We start from the raw sequence: 17390 nt of genomic DNA on the forward strand, positions 1-17390 counted from the left end.
ATTCCAATTAATGTCCTGGAAACCCAATCCACCAGATATTAACCCGCTAGGGCACATTTGAGATGTCTTCCGTTCCAAGGTGAGTTGTGACTGTTTTGTAGGTCATACAGCGCATTGTTGAGTAGGTTGTCATAATGTTTTGGCTCTTTCAGTGTATATATATATATATATGATTTAAAACATTCTAATAATAAAGCCTATCTGTGTTAATTGTTTATTTGAATTAACCTTTTTATTTGCTCATTATATACTTTGAATCTGATTTTAATAAATGATTTTATGAGAAGAAAGCATAATTAATTTTAATCACAGTATCATTGCAATGGAGGAAAAATAAATATAGTCGTCCCTCGGCACTTTATCCTTTGACTTTTGCAACTTCACCCTTTCATGTTTTTTTTTTCCAAATATATTGGTTAAAATGTTGATTGAGACAGTAAAAAGGATGCTGCTTACACTGAGTTGTCCGAGTCAGTTATACACTTCTGCATCACAGTGTTATTCTGTTACAGTATTCAGTTACTGAATGTATCGACTGTAGGCCTATATATTCGAGCACCCCACAAATCCTTTACCATCAGGCCACTACTCGTATGTGGACAAGAACTTTTTCCCCCAAAATTGGGTATGTTGAAATCAAGCCGCTCAGAGCTTCCTGTTCACTGATTGACTCTCCATTTCTTTTCATATCCTGGCTCCTTAATGGCTTAGCCTCTTTCAAGTTCATTTCTGTACATCACTTATCATCAGAAGTATCTTTGCTCTTGTAAGTGCAATTTCTGAGAACTTTTATCTAAGCTATCTTGCATAATTTGGCAATTTTTTACAGGAAAATAGATGTTAAGTTATAATTGTAAAATTTTAATATGCACCTACATACATATTTTTTATTTTAATAAATATTTATCAAAAAGTCAATCAGTAAACCTAATTTAGTGGAAGTTTCATGCAGCAGGGTTGTCATGCTACCTGGAAAACCAGAAAAAGTCAGGGAATTTGAAAATTGACTAAACAAAAGTCAGGGAAAAAATTAGGGAATTTAAATATTTTAGTCAAAATCTAGAAAAGTCTGGGAATTTTATATGGCAATCTCCCCCCCCCCCCAAATGATTTTTACACTAATGCTGGAAGTGATCACTTTTCTTGACGAATTATGTATTGCATGAGCATCATTTAGGCAGCGCTGGCAGAGTCAGTTTTCACAGGTCCAATCAGATTGCCTTTTAAAAAGGCAAAGCAAGTTTTCTCAACAACTTTGGTATCCGGTAACCTTGAAAATCGTGCAATTAGAATGCATATGTGCAGTGCATGTTGTACAAAATAAAATACCTTTCCATTCTCATATAAAACAAAGTCGGTTCAATCCCAGTTACAGTACACACAGGATTTGATGATATTATAATGAGAAGTAAACGTGGTCATCCTGGTGTTGGCAACAATTTTCGAAATAATGCCAAGGATGTACCGTATACTAGGATTTTACCACAAAATCTTTTAAACAGTAAAATAACAGTAATCAACCATCTAGGCTAACCATTTAATATAATTATATTTGCCAAAATATAGTTGATTACTGCAATTCAGTTTTTAATAGTTAAGTAATTAACTGTAATGCTATTTGTATAATTTAATTTGGCTTCTTCCTTCTAAATTTATTTATTATTAGTTAATAATACTTTCAAATTCCAGGCAATTTTCTCTGGCATACTCCTAAAACTAATTCTAGCAGTATTATGACACACCATCACAAAATTTAATGCACATATGTTTTGCTTATGTATGCTGCTAAATAAATGTAAAATACCTGAATTTATTTTGAAATATCATTAAAGAGATTTCTTTCTTTTGTTTAGCTGCAAAAAGTCTCCGAAAAGTACATTTTAAAGTCCAAATTGGGCAAATTCTAATCTTGGAGAATCAGCGGAGAAAACAACTCTTATTACAGTTAAAATAGTGATGCTTTGGGAAAGTGATTTTGTCATATGTATTGGAAAATTTTTGTGTTTTCAAGTGGTACCTTTATTAATTTATCTCTCAGCACAGCCAACTCGTGTTATGTGCATAGATTGAAATTTTCTTAAAATACACCTGGAAAAGTCAGGGAATTTCATTCTCCTGTTTGAGTGGCAACCCTGATGTAGTCACTTTAATTCAGTTCTTTTTCAAGATTTTCCTTCAAAATACTGTATCCCTGCTGGAGTTTAACCATAGTTTTATCCATTATATGGAAATTCACCAAATATATCACATTTTAAAACTGAATTTAAAATAAAAAATTATCATAAAAGTATTTATAAAAACCATTGCAATTAAGAATAAAACAAAAAGAACACATGTGAAAATGATGACGTTGCTTGTTAAAACTGAGGAATTATTATATTATGCATAAAATTGGTATACTTTATTACTTTCTGAAAAATTGGCAATTTTACTTGATTGAACTAATGTGTAAATACTTATTTTAGTTTATAAAATATTGATGATTTTCTGGAGCAATTATTGTCTGCTGAGCTATAAATATTACAGAGACCAAATGCAATTATGTAGATAATGCTACAGGTACTAAATATTAATTAATATTCAATACGAAGAAAGCATATTTAGGAAAAGATATGGTACATTCTGATTATGTGCACCTTCTTTCTAAAAAGTCCCCATCTTGCTGCTGATTAATTTTTTTGCTAAGCAACAGCCATTTTCAAAATGGTTGGGGAAGAAGGATTAAGAACTCCAGAAAGAGCATTCAACTGCAAAGAATGTTGCCGCTTGCAGTCTTCTTTTATATAAAATTTAAACGGGGGGGGGGGGAAGCAAAATTCAATTTTTCATATTATAATATCCTTATTTTTCTCTGTAGCGCTTGGGTTTTTACTTTTTTTACTAAAAAGGTAATTACTTGTTGATTTCAGGCATGACAACACTTAAGTATCTCTAGAATAATTGATTTCTTTTTATTTGTTGCTATTGATGGAAGTAATAATAGTTATTAGCTAGTAGTAGTTATGACTAATAATAATTGTGGTCTACACAGTCAAGAAAATTAAAAAAAAAAAAAAAAAAAAAAAAAAAATCCATAATAAAACACTTACATTTTCAAGAAATCCTTGTGTAATTGTTTTGGTACTGTTTGCCACATGTACATAGCAATTTGTTTTTGCATAAAATAACACCAGAAATTGCCTCCAATCACATTGTATAAAATTCGATTATTTAAGAAGTACAGTTTTATTTAATGCCAATTTTTTGCAATCTCTACTATTGGACAAAACGCCATATTTTTGGACAAATGCAACACTTTCTTTATCATCAGCAAACTAACTCCACACTTCCATTAACCCCTCTAAAATACTTATTGCAAAAACAAATACTAACCAGGAAAATAACTTGCATTTGAAAAGTAAAACATGAAACATATGAAATGTTTGTCTGTTGTGCGCGTATCTAGGTTGCCACATAAATACATCTCGACAATATCACAGGTTGCTACATAACTATTCTGGTGACACCTCATTGCCTCATGAATCCTATTCCTGAAGGGTTGCAGATATTAAAAAGAACCAAAATTTACTAGGGTAAGTTTTTCTATTCACATCCACATTGAATAATATTTTTCTTAAACAATAGTATGTTGTCATTTATATATGATTGTCTATATCTTAAGGTAAGTGTAAATTAAAATTTTCTTGCAATTCAGTTTTAGAAGTGTTTCTTTGGCACGATAGTAGCAAACAGTAGTTAAGTACTGTGGAAAAAATTTAGATTTTCTTAGTAAAGCAATTTATCTTTGTAATTCATTTCTTAATAATAGAGCATTGTTATATAAAAACGAAAAACCAAGGCATGAAATAAAGCAGGGTGCTTTATTCTATGCTCTGTTCTTTTTTTTTTTTTTTTTCTTTTGTTTGTTTGCTTTTAGTCTTTTTTCGTGGTTCAGATTGCCATAGGAGATGATGCCATGCAATTGTTTGGAATTAATTGCTTTTATTTATTTATTATCTGTGTTTAGAAAATTGCATGTTATCATGTAAATTTTGATCTGTCCTACCAATTACAGTCAAAAGTCTTTAATCCGGACTCGTCGGGACTTCGGCGATTCCGGATTATCGATTTTTCCGGATTATAGATCATCAGTTTAAATCTGGTAAGATGGCATGCAGAAATTATAAAATTAAAAATATGAAACCGTAATTTATAAAATAATGAGCAATTATGATCTAAAGGGTATCCAAATTTACCAAAAAAGAAGCCTAATATTTATTTGTTTACTTTATTAAACATTTCTTTTAACGCGCGGATGCGTAAAGCATACCTTACACATAGCCGAAATTAGAAAATTGCAACCAGAAAACTATGTGATTTGTATTCGTGATATTTATAATGACGAGGAATTTGATTTAAATCATATCAAAGACGGAGTACATTGAAATTAAATACTACATTTAGTAAGGAATTATAAGCCGACTAAAATAAAAACATCTGCCCTGAAGATAACGATAGTGTTGACAGATCAACTTCCAGTTCATTGCACGCCGCGACGTGCCTCCCCCCCCTGCGCAGAGCAGCGTGAAATTGATAAACAGATTTTGGAACGGTTAGATAAACAAAGGATATGCTTTTATCCATTTTTTGTAGCAATTCGTTTTTTGTTTGATGGACATCGAAACATACTTTTGTTTTCTAGATCCTTTGGGAGCTCCAGCATCGGAAATTCTATTTGACATAATCGAAAGTTCAAGCTTACTTTTAGAAAATTGCTCTTACAGTCTGCAAAAAATAATAAGCCGGATCTAATTTGAAGATTAAGGAACAACGCAATTATCAACAATAACTGAAATAGATAATTAGATAATTTTAGCTTTTACCGTCCATTATACATTAAACGCGCATGCGAAAACGTATTCTGCACTTGCGCAGATGCATATGCCAGTCGTAAATGTCTTGCGCGCACGAGTAAAACGCCTATGCGCATGCGCAGAAAGATTTTAGCTTTGAGGTCCGGATTATAGATCATTCCGGATTACGGGTGTCCGAATTAACGACTTTTGACTGTAATTAGAATAAGAAATTGAATTTTTCTCTCTTATGATAGGGGGGGAAAAATGATTTTGACTGCTCTAATATTTTGGTTTGGGTTGCTTCGTAATTTTAATTTTTGCTGGTTCTCAGCTTTTTTTTGCATATTTTTTATGCTTTGCATAGTTATAATTTTAGTATTTAATAATTTAATTACAATATATTTTTGTTGCTAAAGTTCGGTTATTCATTTGGTTTAGTTATTTATATTTTTAAGATTTCCTTAATTCTTTTTCTTATATATACTGGCTATCATAAATTAAGGAAACATCACAAAAATAGCGATAACTTCCTCAAAAATAAGCCAAACCGTGTAAAATTTGAATATGTTGCCAAGTAAGAGTAGCTGAGTAAAACTCCAATATGCAAATTAATGGCACTGCACTCAGAATACGTCATCTGCAAGAAGCATAAAAGTCCATGTTTGAGAGCAAGCCCACAGATTTCACTGTGATAGTCACATCTGAAATCTGAGATAGCCAATTCGTAACAATGATCTTCAGGCATCATTTGCCTGCAGAACTACGACAGAAAGCAATTGGGAGACTAGAGGCAGGACAAAGTCAAACAGAAGTGGCCAGATGGCAAAATGTGAGTCCTTTACAAACCGAAGTTATAAGCTGCAAGGAATATTCAGATGAATTTATCATGCTTAATTGACATGTAAAAGAGGAAACAGATAATGTGGATGATCTCAGTGTTAATACGACTTTGGAGGCAATTTCAAATCACAGATTTGGCACCTAGGAGGTTCAGCCAAGGACAGCCAACTGCTACGACGAGTGCCGATGACCGATATTTGACATTATAGGCACTCAGGAATAGAACCGCTACTCCGACTCTTCTTAGATCCTCCCTTGCTGCAGGCACTGGAAGGTTGGTGTCAACATCAACGGTGCGTAGAAGGCTTCACGAAGGTGGTCTGTATGCGAGGCGAACAACCATTTGCGTGATGCTTAAGTCACGCCATAGGAGGGACCATTTGCAGTGGGCACAACAACATGTCCACTGGGCGCCTGAGCAATGGAGGGCTATTCTCTTTATGGATGAGCCCAGGTTTAGTCTAGAACGCGATAGTAGGCATTATTTGATATGGGGAGAACCTGGAACCCGTTATCATCTGTCAAACATCCGTGAAAGAGATGCATACGGAAGAGGCAGTGTCTGTGTTTGGGGTGGCATCTCTTTGGGTGGACGCACAGACCTACATGTTTTTCTAAGGGGAACCGTGAATGCTCATGTTTATAGAGATGACATCCTTGATGCTTATGTGTACCCATATGCCGAGGCAATAGGTGATGCTTTCCTGTTACAGGATGACAATGCAAGACCACACAGGGCTCGCATCGTATATGATTATCTTCAACAGGAAACAATTATGCGCATGGAGTGACCAGCTCGATCCCTGGGCTTGAATCCTATAGAGTACGTTTGGGATGCTTTAGGGAGACGTTTAGCTGCTCTCAATCCTCCCCCTTAGATCCTTGCCACACTTGCAACTGCTTTGCAAGAGCAATGGCTCTCGCTTCCTATGGAACTGATAGACCGCATAATTGAAAGCATCACACATCGCTGAATGTGCTGTATTGCTTCTAGAGGTGATTATATTCCATATTGAAGGTACTTTTACTATAGCAAACTGACATCTTCGATTTGTTCATTTTATACATGTGCTAATTTCTATACTACCATAATTATCTGGTAATTTCTTTTTATGTTATTTGATACCTTACTATGTGTTGTATATTGTCGGTAAGTTTCATAAAATTCTACATGTACCTTTTTCAGTAATCGTGATTTTTGTGATTTTTTCTTCACGTATGATAACCAGTGTATTATTGTTATATACATATATTTACAAGTGAGAAAAGGGATTTCAAGTTTTTATTACTTGGTTTTGATTATAGTTTCAGGTTTGATGTATTGTTCGGTGATACGCCAAACAATACATCAACTCAGCAATAAATCCATGGTCACTGTTAAAATAAAAAAGTACCTCTTAACTTATAAGCAGAGTTTCCAGCTCTCCTGATTTAGGCTTGACAAAACTGATTTCCTACAGTTCTCTCACCAACCTGATTTGCAACATATATCTCCCGACTTTCTGTTATTCTTAGAATTTCTCATGATTTTCATGTAGCTTGGGCACTTCATTATTTGCACTCAAAAAGTGATTTTTGCCATCTGAAAGTGTTTGGTTTTTTTCTAAATATGTACTTTAAAAGAAAACCAAAGTAGTTTCATAAGTAAGATATGGTGTGCTTCTGCTTTGTGTGTGTGAGCCCGAAATGCATGTTTGAAAATGTCGCGTTACAGTTCTCCAATGAGAATAAAGTACTGCTGTGGGTCATCTGGCATATATTAATTAGCCAATGAGCACAAAGCAAGCTTGAGGTTGTTATTTCATTCATCTCACAAGTGAACAGCCTAAGTTTCATGTGCTTCGCTGAAACAGTTTAAAACTGCAATATTTTGCCTTAGTTATGTCTACAAAAATATAAAATAATACTCAGATGACTTCCTTCCTATTATTTCTTCGAGGAAATGTAATATAATTATGATGTGTGTAATTTTTCAATTTCGTGCATTGGGAGGGCCAGTGTTCTTAAACACATGCATACACAAGGACAGTGTGAGTTGTTTTGAGAAAAAAGTAAATTTTTCTGTAGAGACAAAGGACCAAAAAATTATTAATGCAGAATGCCTGTCTGCTGCCTTTTTGCTGGAGCACAATGTACCACTGAGTAGATTGGATCTTACTGCAGCTTTGTTTAAGGATTGTTTTCCATGAGTGAAATTACTAAAAAATATTCAAGTGCAAAGACAGTTGTACAAAAAAATGGGTTCATGAACTTGATATGAAAAATAAATCTTAAGTTATTGATTGCATTAGAACAGTTTCATTCTGCCTGTCTACAGATGGAACCAAAAATACCAATTCAAAACTGTATCCAATCGTTGCTTCTTTTTTTAATCCAGAGCCATCAGAAATTGAGTGTAGTTTACTTTCTGTCCCCACTTTAGAAGGAGATTCAACAGACTTTAATATGCAGTGCAGCTAATTATTAAAACTTTATTAGAAAGTGCAATTCTTGAGGATAATTGCTTAGCACTTAGTGCCAACAGTGCACCAGGAGTGGTAGTCTTGAAAACTAATGTTGCAGGCTTTTTAAAAAATGCAAATTCAGATTTGCAAATTATGAGGTGCACCTGTCACCTCTTAAATTTAACAGATGATAAAAGGGCCAGCTTTAACACATTATTGATGTTTATTATTATCTTGAAAATATTTTTAAAAGAGAGAGAAATTTGAAACAATTCCAACAGCTACACATTACTAAAATAAGATAAAATCTGAAACATGTATGTACATGCTGTTATCTTTAGAGAAATGTTTATCTAGAATCTTTGATCAATTGAACCTACTTCTTACATTTTTCAAGGAAGAAGTAAATGTTACTAGAGTTAAGATAAAAGGTTCTATTGAAAGTTATAAAGTACCTTAATTAAATGGAGATGTAGTTATTACTTCCACTCTTAAAAATAGGTGTAAGAAAAATCAAGTAATTTCTTCACCTATGAGCAATAAATATAATTGGCAATTCTCAAACTAATACTGCAAAATATAAGTGCTCTTCCCCCCCCCCAAAAAAAATTGCCTGACAAGGGATACATTTTCCGATTATTGTAAGTTTATCTTGTGAAGAATGAATGTGTTTTTGTCTTCGAGCATTAACAAAGCATTTTTCTTTATTGTACACTTCATTTTGTCATCATTCAATGTTCTTAACACAATTCTACAGGGCAAAATTCCATTAATTCATGTTTTGCAGTCAATGATTAGTGATCTGGTTCAGATACAGTCAAGTATTATTTAATGATTGGTGAAACTGATTAGTGTTTTTTTATTATTAAGAGGTGCAAATTCTATTATTAAAAGGTACTCTCATCAATGAAAAGAATAAAGTGACAACTGCTAAAAGTCCATTGACAAGGATTTATGGTCCATAGCAAGTACCTTTTCACCCTTTTTTTAACATTTCTTTGCTTAGTAATTTTCATTTCGTGTGACTTGAGAAAAATAACATGATTTTGCTGCTTGTAATGAGGTAAGCAGTACATAAAATGTTAGTTACTGCATATTCCCCCCTTCCCCCAACAGTTATGTTACTAGATTTCTTTTGTGTGGTGATTCTAAAAAGATCTTTATCATTCTTCAAAGGAACATCTAGGATGATTTCGGTGTTCCTTTAACTGATGAGTTATAGAATCTTACTCAACCTTTAATTATTACTTATTCTTTGTTTGTACAATATTACAGGCTTTTTGATTATCTGCTATTATTTTGCACAGATGCATTATAAAAAATCTCATTAAAGGAACTTTTCAATTAATCAACATTATGCAATGAAAATGAAAACTCTTGGCAGTACTATGTGGTATAAAATGATGCAGTTCACATCAATAAAATAAACACAACATTCATTATTTTTCTTTGCATAATGTACACTGCACCAAAAAAAAAAAAAAAAAAAAAAAAAAAAAAGGATAGTTCTATATCGCCTGTTCTACTGGGCCAATTGACGATATCCAGCTTGTGTTTTTCATGTCTCGAAAGCGCAACTTAGGATATGTATTAGATTTATATATAGTATTAACTTATTTTGTGGCACCAGTTGTTAACGTTATTTTCTTTCTTCACATTCGTACGGGGTTCATGTGGATTTGGAGTGAATAGTGATGACACTTGATGAAGTATCGAAACACTTTATTTACCAATATTAATCAGGACAGCTCCAATAACACTTTTTACAGTCGTTGAAGATCTACAATAAACACGCTGGAACAATCAGCGACACAGCCTTCCCACTGGCAGGCAATAACTGTGGAGACAGCTTCACTGCAGAGTACAGCTCCCGACTCTGCTCGGTCGTTCTGGAACTTCACATACTTTCGAGACTGCTCACGCATCAACTCACGATGCACTCGATGACCCACAGAGCGCAGCTCCTGACTCTTCGGTTCAGTCGTTCCTAGAGCTTAACATACTCTGTCGACAATGCACTAACCGCAATACACTAAGAGACTCTTTGATGCATTAGACGACCCACTAGGCCTGGCATTCAACTCGATCGACTTTGCACAGACTGACTAACGTGGACTAACTATCTTGCACTCTCTAGACGAGGCACTCACTCTCCACGTACCAACAGGGTTTATATAGTTTTGGCTTGTGTTCGAGAATATTCTGGGTTAAACCGGTAAGAATTTGTCCCAGAAGGTTCTCCATCAGTCCATGGCATGCCGCCAATTTTATTGAAAATGGCAATTTCTCGCCAGATGTGGCAACCCTGCCGTTCCTTGCCATTTTATGCCAACCCTAAAGCTGCTTTGCGGAACAAAACAGTTCTTATCTCAGCTATCTTCAGCGCCTGGATATTTCGTAACAATAAATTGTTCTAATATAGGTATTTTGACACAAACTCAGACTTTTTCTGAAATGACATGCCAGTTTTTTTCCAGATTTCGATTCTACGACTCAAATTATGCCAGATTGCCAAGTTTTGTAAAAATCCCATGAGTAATTTTTAAAAAATTAGCTCTCAAAATTTTATCTTCTTAATGTTAATTGAATTTGATATATATTTAATAATATATCTTTTTTTATTAAACATACTTGATTCTTTCTTCCAAAATTCAAAATTTAGGCTCATTCAAATAAAATTCACCCATTTTTTATGATTATTTTTAAAATTTGTATTTTTTTAAATATTTTTTATAAATGTTTTGAAAACATTTTTGTATTATAACCTATAAAATTTTTAATGTCATCTTGAAGTAGATGTATTTCTAAGCATACCTGCAAAAAATTAGAGGTTTTTATTCAAAATGTCCTAGGAAATAGGCAAATTTACATTTTGACACATTTTGAAATTTGGCATATTTAATGTAAGGGATAATAATGAAAATGTGGTTTATGCACTTTGTTAAAATTATTTGAAAGAATGAATGATGCACCTTCTTCTTCTCGTGCATCAGTAAAAAAAAAAGGAAAGTACGTAGGTTAAACACTTCCGCCAAGGGAATTAAATTATTCTTGGTCCAAACAGAAAAAAATTTGGCAAGTTAAATTTTTTTTTTTTATAAAAAATTATATAAGTGATTTTTCAACATTTTTTACTTTCATAGGCATGTAAGTTTCTATTTATGAGTTAAGCATTGAAATGAATATGATGCACATTTAAATTATTGTGGATCTATAAAATGATGGCAATATTATAATACAAGGGTCATTCAAGGTCTGCCGGGATTTTCGTACGTAACTAATTGATGAATAGCTGAATCATGATGAAACTTGTGGGTGACATAATGTATTCCTTCTTGAGTAACTAGCGCCCAGCATGACGTAATTTGGCATATGCGCAGCCATTGCAGTGAACATGGTGGCAAGCAGTGTGTTTGTGGCTGGGAGCAGCTGTGTGTAATCAAATTTGTTGTGAAGGAAAAAGGTAAACCAGCTGAGATTTTCAGAAGATTGCAAGCACAGTATAGTGAATAAACGATGTCATGGATAAGAGTGTATGAATGGTGTGAACAGTTTCATGAAGGACGGGAGCTGGTGACAAATGTAGCGCATGGGCACATTTGCCCGACTGCAGTCACACCAGTGAATATCGCATTTGTTGAGCAAATGATTCTTGAGAACCGGCGAGTAGCAGTGCAGGATATTGTTGCCAAGGTGAATATCAGTGTCAGGAGTGTTGAGACAATTATTCACGACCACTTACGCTTCCGCAAAATGTGCAAAGTGGGTTTCCCCGCCAGCTGACATTTGATCAGAAGAGGTCATGCATGATGGTCTATGAACAGCTTCTGAATCAATTTCGAGCCGAAGGTGATGAATTGTTACAATCCATCATCACATGTGATGAAACATGGTTGTACAGTTTAACCCCATAGAGCAAAAGAAGCAGCATGGAGTGGTGGCATAAAGGTTGCCCACCACTCAAAGAAAGCAAAACGCAGCCATCCGCTGAAAAGATCATGGCACTTCTGGGACATAAAGTATGAAAGTCCATTTGCAAGATAAGACGTAGTAGGTTGTCTGGAAATGTCATTCTTCTCCATGACAACGCCCACCCTCACACGGCCAATGTGGCAACAACAACTCTGGCCAAAATGCACGGGAAAGTACTGCCCATCCTCTGTACAGTTCAGATTTAGCCCCCAGTGATTATCATTTGTTTGCACTCCTTAAAGACCATCTGGGAGGGAAGAAATTCATGGCAGATGAAGCACTGCAGAACGATGTCCTCCAGTGACTATGATAACAGTCAAGTTCTTTCTGCGCCAAAGGAATCGGAGAGCTGCCACAACAATGGCAATGATGCCTCGACATACACGGAGAATACTTTGAAAAGTTTATATAGTTTGGTGCTTCTTGTGCTATCTATTTTCTCTGAAGTCCCACTAAACCTTGAATGGCCCATGTATAACTTTCAGTTATATTTATATGCAAAAAAAATCAAGTTAAAAACTTGTATATGCTTTGTTATATTTTAGAATGCTGTAAAAAAGAAAAAAGGTGGTTTGGATTCTTCAAAAGATGCTAATTCCAATTTCAAAGGAATTAAAAGGATTGAAGAACAACAACCTGAAGTTACTAAGAAACAGAAAAGTATGTAATGAGTTTTGTAAAAATTAAAAAAAAAAAAAGTTTTTTCCCATCACATGAGGAAAATGAGCCAGTGAGAATTAATTTTTTGTTAAATTACTTTATTTCAGTTATTAAATGTTAAGTGCATATTTTTATAGAAATAAGTTAATGTAAATAAAGAGAAACTTAATATGCTTCATTTTCCATTATTAAAATCATGTGCTGATTAAAGCGATACTTATTTTTTATTTTTAATTTACATGCACACACACACATATATAAACTGAGATAAATGCAGTTTTTATTTATTAAAAATAGTTTAATAAATTAATAAGTATCATTAATTAATACTGTGTTTTAAAAACTCAAATTTAATGTTAGTGAAACTTATGAATAAATATAGTTATAATTTAGTAAAAAGCAAAATACTTTATATGATTTATTTCAAAGGAAATAAATTAAGATGTGGTCTCTATATGTTGGTTCTCAGTTATGTGCAAGAAACTGTGTTTTATGCAAAATCTGAATTACCCTCAACTGATCCAGTATATATGTTTTTATTAGTTGATTATATTTTTCAAATTGACTTTTTTATTAAATTAAAAAGCAAACACTGCATTGTTTTCTGTTTAAATCTACTTCCATTAAAATTCTTAGGTTATTATAATCAAATGAAAATGTTTAATTTTCTATCTGGAAATATCCATGTACAGAACAAGTCCAAAACCTGCATGTCCAATATCCAGATCTGTAGCCAAACTTGTAAAGTTTAGGACTTCAGAAAAAGGCAGGTGTACCGTAAAAGCAATTTTTCTTCTGAATAAGTGAGACTTCTATATGTCACTTTCAAATATCTGCTGGCGTGAAAATTGCATTGTGACCAGTGGCAATACATTGACATTGTATTGACATTTGCTATGATCATCCTTCAGTGACTGAGAGTTTAGCATTTTTCTATCTGAGCTAAACAAACGTAAAACCCTGGTACATTTATTTTGAGTGGGACATTGGTCATTTGTTCTTTTGGGGGTGGGGGCACATCAGTTGGAAACGGAGAACCGAGGATTCTGAGGAATCTAAGTTTAGTTAACATAGCAAACTGAGCTCTTCCCTTAACTTTCTGTTTTGAAGCAGCTTACTCTTTCTCAGAACTGTATATCTGCCGATCAGCCAGTGGATACAGGAATTTCGCACACACTGAAAGACTCATATAAAGTTAACTTTTTAAGAACTGATGCTGAAGTAAGACCATGCAAGACTTCTAGAGATATTTTAATATAAAATATGCTTTGTGAGAGGCATTACAAGATCAAGAGAAAATGTGTCTCGAGATATTTTTAAAAATGCACAATTCATCGCAAGCTCCCTATTTTATCATAAGGTTGAGAGTTGCAAATTTGAAAGTTTTTAGCTATAAGAGAAGCAAAATTTTTTGCTAAATAAAGACGATATAACTGAAGCCTTAGATTATGATGGCAATGCTTTAATTATCAGTTGCTGTTTCAGTTTTGAGTTGCATTTTTAATTTCACATGGTGTTGGTCAGAAGAAAAAAGATCTTTCCTTATGCAAAATATCTCTTTCTTAAAGAAACATTAATAAAGAATAATTTCGCTCATAATTTCTACTTGTTATTTTACTGGATTTAAATTGGGGATCTAAAAATCTAGGTATTTTAAAAATCTGGAGTCAGTCACGTTGATTCCAGATTTTGGGCTTAATGCTGTAATGTAGGAAAATTAATTTGCATATCATAGGAACAGGTTTCCTGAATGTAAAACAAATGGGACAAGAATAATTTACCTATCCTTATAAATAACTACATTAATAAAAAATGGGAACCCTTTGTTAATTTTCTTGAAACAAACCCTTCTATTCATAAACTATTTTTTTGGCATATAAAATGGTGTAATTTTTAGTAGCATCTATGAAAACTTGTGAATTCTAATATGGTGTTCTGAGAAGCATAAAATTAGGCCACTAGTATGCTGCTGTGAATTTGCATAGCTGTTTATATTTATGTAATATTAATCAATGCAATTAACAGTTTTCTTGTTTAGGATTTGTCTTTACAATAAGAGTTGTCTAAAAGTTGATTGACTAATGCATGCCAGAGCTATTTATTGTGAAAGTAGGATGAACTTGTTGGAGGGCTGTTTAACAAAATGAAATGTAATGGACATTTGAAGATTACCAAATGACATAAAATTCTCCTTTATGTGAATAAATAAACTATATTACTAAGCACTTAAAGTAGATTTTTTAACTAGTTTCAGGTTTTGTGATTAAGTAATTTCAATATTACTACAAAAAATTATAGCCATTTCATAAAGTGTAAACATTTTCTGTTTGTTGTAATAATATACTATTTACTAAAATTTCTGCTTTGTGTGTAATTTTTAAAACTGATGTTTCTTTTGCATTTAATTTAATTATTAGCTTGCACAGTAATGTTAAATTTAGGATTATTATTCTGTTTATTTTCATAATTTATTGTATTCTTGAATTTAATGCACATATTTTCTCATCTTGTAGCTGAAAATATTAAACCTGTGGAGGAATCACAGTTAGTAAGCTTGTTTTTTTTATTTTTTTATTTTGTGTGCTTCTCTTCTATTCTTTAGCTTGCAATAAAGTTATTGTACACTAAGTCAACGAAAAGATGGCAATTTCGTAATTCCCATTCTAGTAGTCAATTGACTAAATTGAGGGGAAAAAAAAAAAAAAAAAAAAAAACCATTTAAAATTTGATTTCAAATTATAGAAAAAAGAAATTATGGAAATTTAACTAAAAAAAAAAAAAAAGGAATTTTCAAATATAAACCAACGTTTATTAATACAGTCAAATACCGAAAATCCGCCGACCTGAAATCCGCCAACTCCTGAAATCCGCGTTGCCTCTCACAGGGTTCGTAGCGGTCCTTATAAGTGTTTATAAGTCCTTATATTTGAAAATAAAATGTAAAGGCCCTTATAAGTGCTTACTTTTTCTTTAAAGCCCTTATTTTTTTGTTTATAGTGCTTATTTTTTGCTTTTAGTGCTTTTTTTTTTAATGAACGCGCTATTTTCCTCTGTACCAAAGCCGAAACTAAATAAACAACTTTTCTTCCTAATATGGAATGTCAGATGATGAATCATACACCCAGAAATAGCTTTCCCCCCCTTTCTCTGCATTAACATAACCTTTGGTGTGCACGAAGAGTACAGACAGGTGCCCGTCCTTTTATTGGTCAAAGAATTGCGAAAGCAGTAGAAAATTCCGCTACATTCGGCATTCTTTTCCTCCCACCCAAATACTATACACGTTTGAATTTCTATCAAGATCTTAAAAATTTGCATTCTCGTTCTGCTTGGTCAGTTCATATTCGTGTTTATTATGATCGTTATGCTTATATTATGACCATATGTATGAATGTTTATAATAACATAGTTGCAATAACTGCTGAAGTATAGTAAACTTCCAAAAATGATTCTGTTTTAACACAGATTAGCTTTCTAAGGAATAATATTCGGAATGGCTTAAATAAAGGGAAAGTAATCGAATAGTCAAAATAATTTCATTTTTTTTGCCAATATATTATACAGTACGAAGGTTGGGAGGTCTCTTTTTTTTTTGTCACTTTGGATTGAATAGGACTAAAAGTTCTGCGGTCTACCAACCCAAGCGAAGAATGATTCTATTCTGGAAATTTAACGCCATCTGTTGAAAATTAGAATGAAAAACACCCCAGTTATTTAGTTCTTTATTCTTCCAATACCGGCAGTTGTTGATTCCGATTGCGTAATATCACGTAGGGAAGAATTACGGAAAATTGCGCAATAACGTTTGCAATATTTTGCAGAGATAATTAATTTTGATGTTCAGTCTTACAAAAATTTGTTCATGAACACTTAAAAGAATTTTACTGTCCTTGCTAAGCGGAATATTTTTTAGTTCGGTTGGTTTATTTTTATATGATGCACATATTGAAATGTCAAAAGCATTTATTTAGCAGAAAAATCTAAAGAGCGGCTACAGTCTACCCGCCCCCCCCCTTCCGCTCCTTCAAGTTACGCTCGACTGTCCGAATATTTGGCAATTTCCAAGTGTGCGGGTTAGTTAATCTTTTACTGTTAAAGATGACTGCATGAAGCAAATTTCTGTCTTTTGATTTCAGAAATGTTCCTCTTTTTTACTTAAATTACTTTGCTTGCAATATCTGTTAAGAGAAAACTGATATACAATGAAAATTTAGAAAATGTTCAGAATTTAGATTTAAATTATTTAAATATCAATATGAGTGGAAAAATAAATTGTATTTATTATTAGGTTCCAAGTGAATACAATAAATATACCTTATTATTATTTATTTTCTCTATTTTGAACTGAAATTTCATCATTAAATCTTGTAATATAGTTTAGTTCTTCATAGTTTTTTTTTTCTCTCATTGTAAACAAGTTCTGTAAATTGAACTATTATTTAAAACTAAAAACAACAACAACAAAAAAAAGTAATTATTTTCCATGGTTGAGGTAATGCTTGTTGTCTCTTAATAAGTACTTCATTTCTCATATTTTAAATTACAAGTCTAATTTTTAAGGTTATGCAGTCGTGTATGATGTAATTAGACAGGTGCTTATTTTTTTTCTTAAAATGTGCTTGAAAAGTGCTTATAGGTG

At 33.0% G+C, this 17390-nt stretch overlaps 1 protein-coding gene across 2 annotated transcripts in view; it reads left to right on the forward strand.

Moving 5' to 3' along the window:
* LOC118192760 (zinc finger protein 830-like) overlaps positions 1-17390 on the forward strand; it is a 70389-nt gene that overhangs the window by 15188 nt on the left and 37811 nt on the right. For both annotated transcript variants that reach the window (XM_035363772.2, XM_035363773.2), the window contains exons 4-5: positions 12637-12751; positions 15265-15295. In XM_035363772.2, the coding sequence (XP_035219663.1) occupies positions 12637-12751; positions 15265-15295 (146 nt within the window). The remainder of the gene's footprint in view (positions 1-12636; positions 12752-15264; positions 15296-17390) is intronic.

Source organism: Stegodyphus dumicola, chromosome 3 (genome assembly GCF_044657685.1).
Source record: "Stegodyphus dumicola isolate Sdum_Otavi_A_Nest chromosome 3, ASM4465768v1".
Classification (NCBI taxonomy): Eukaryota; Metazoa; Arthropoda; class Arachnida; order Araneae; family Eresidae; genus Stegodyphus; species Stegodyphus dumicola.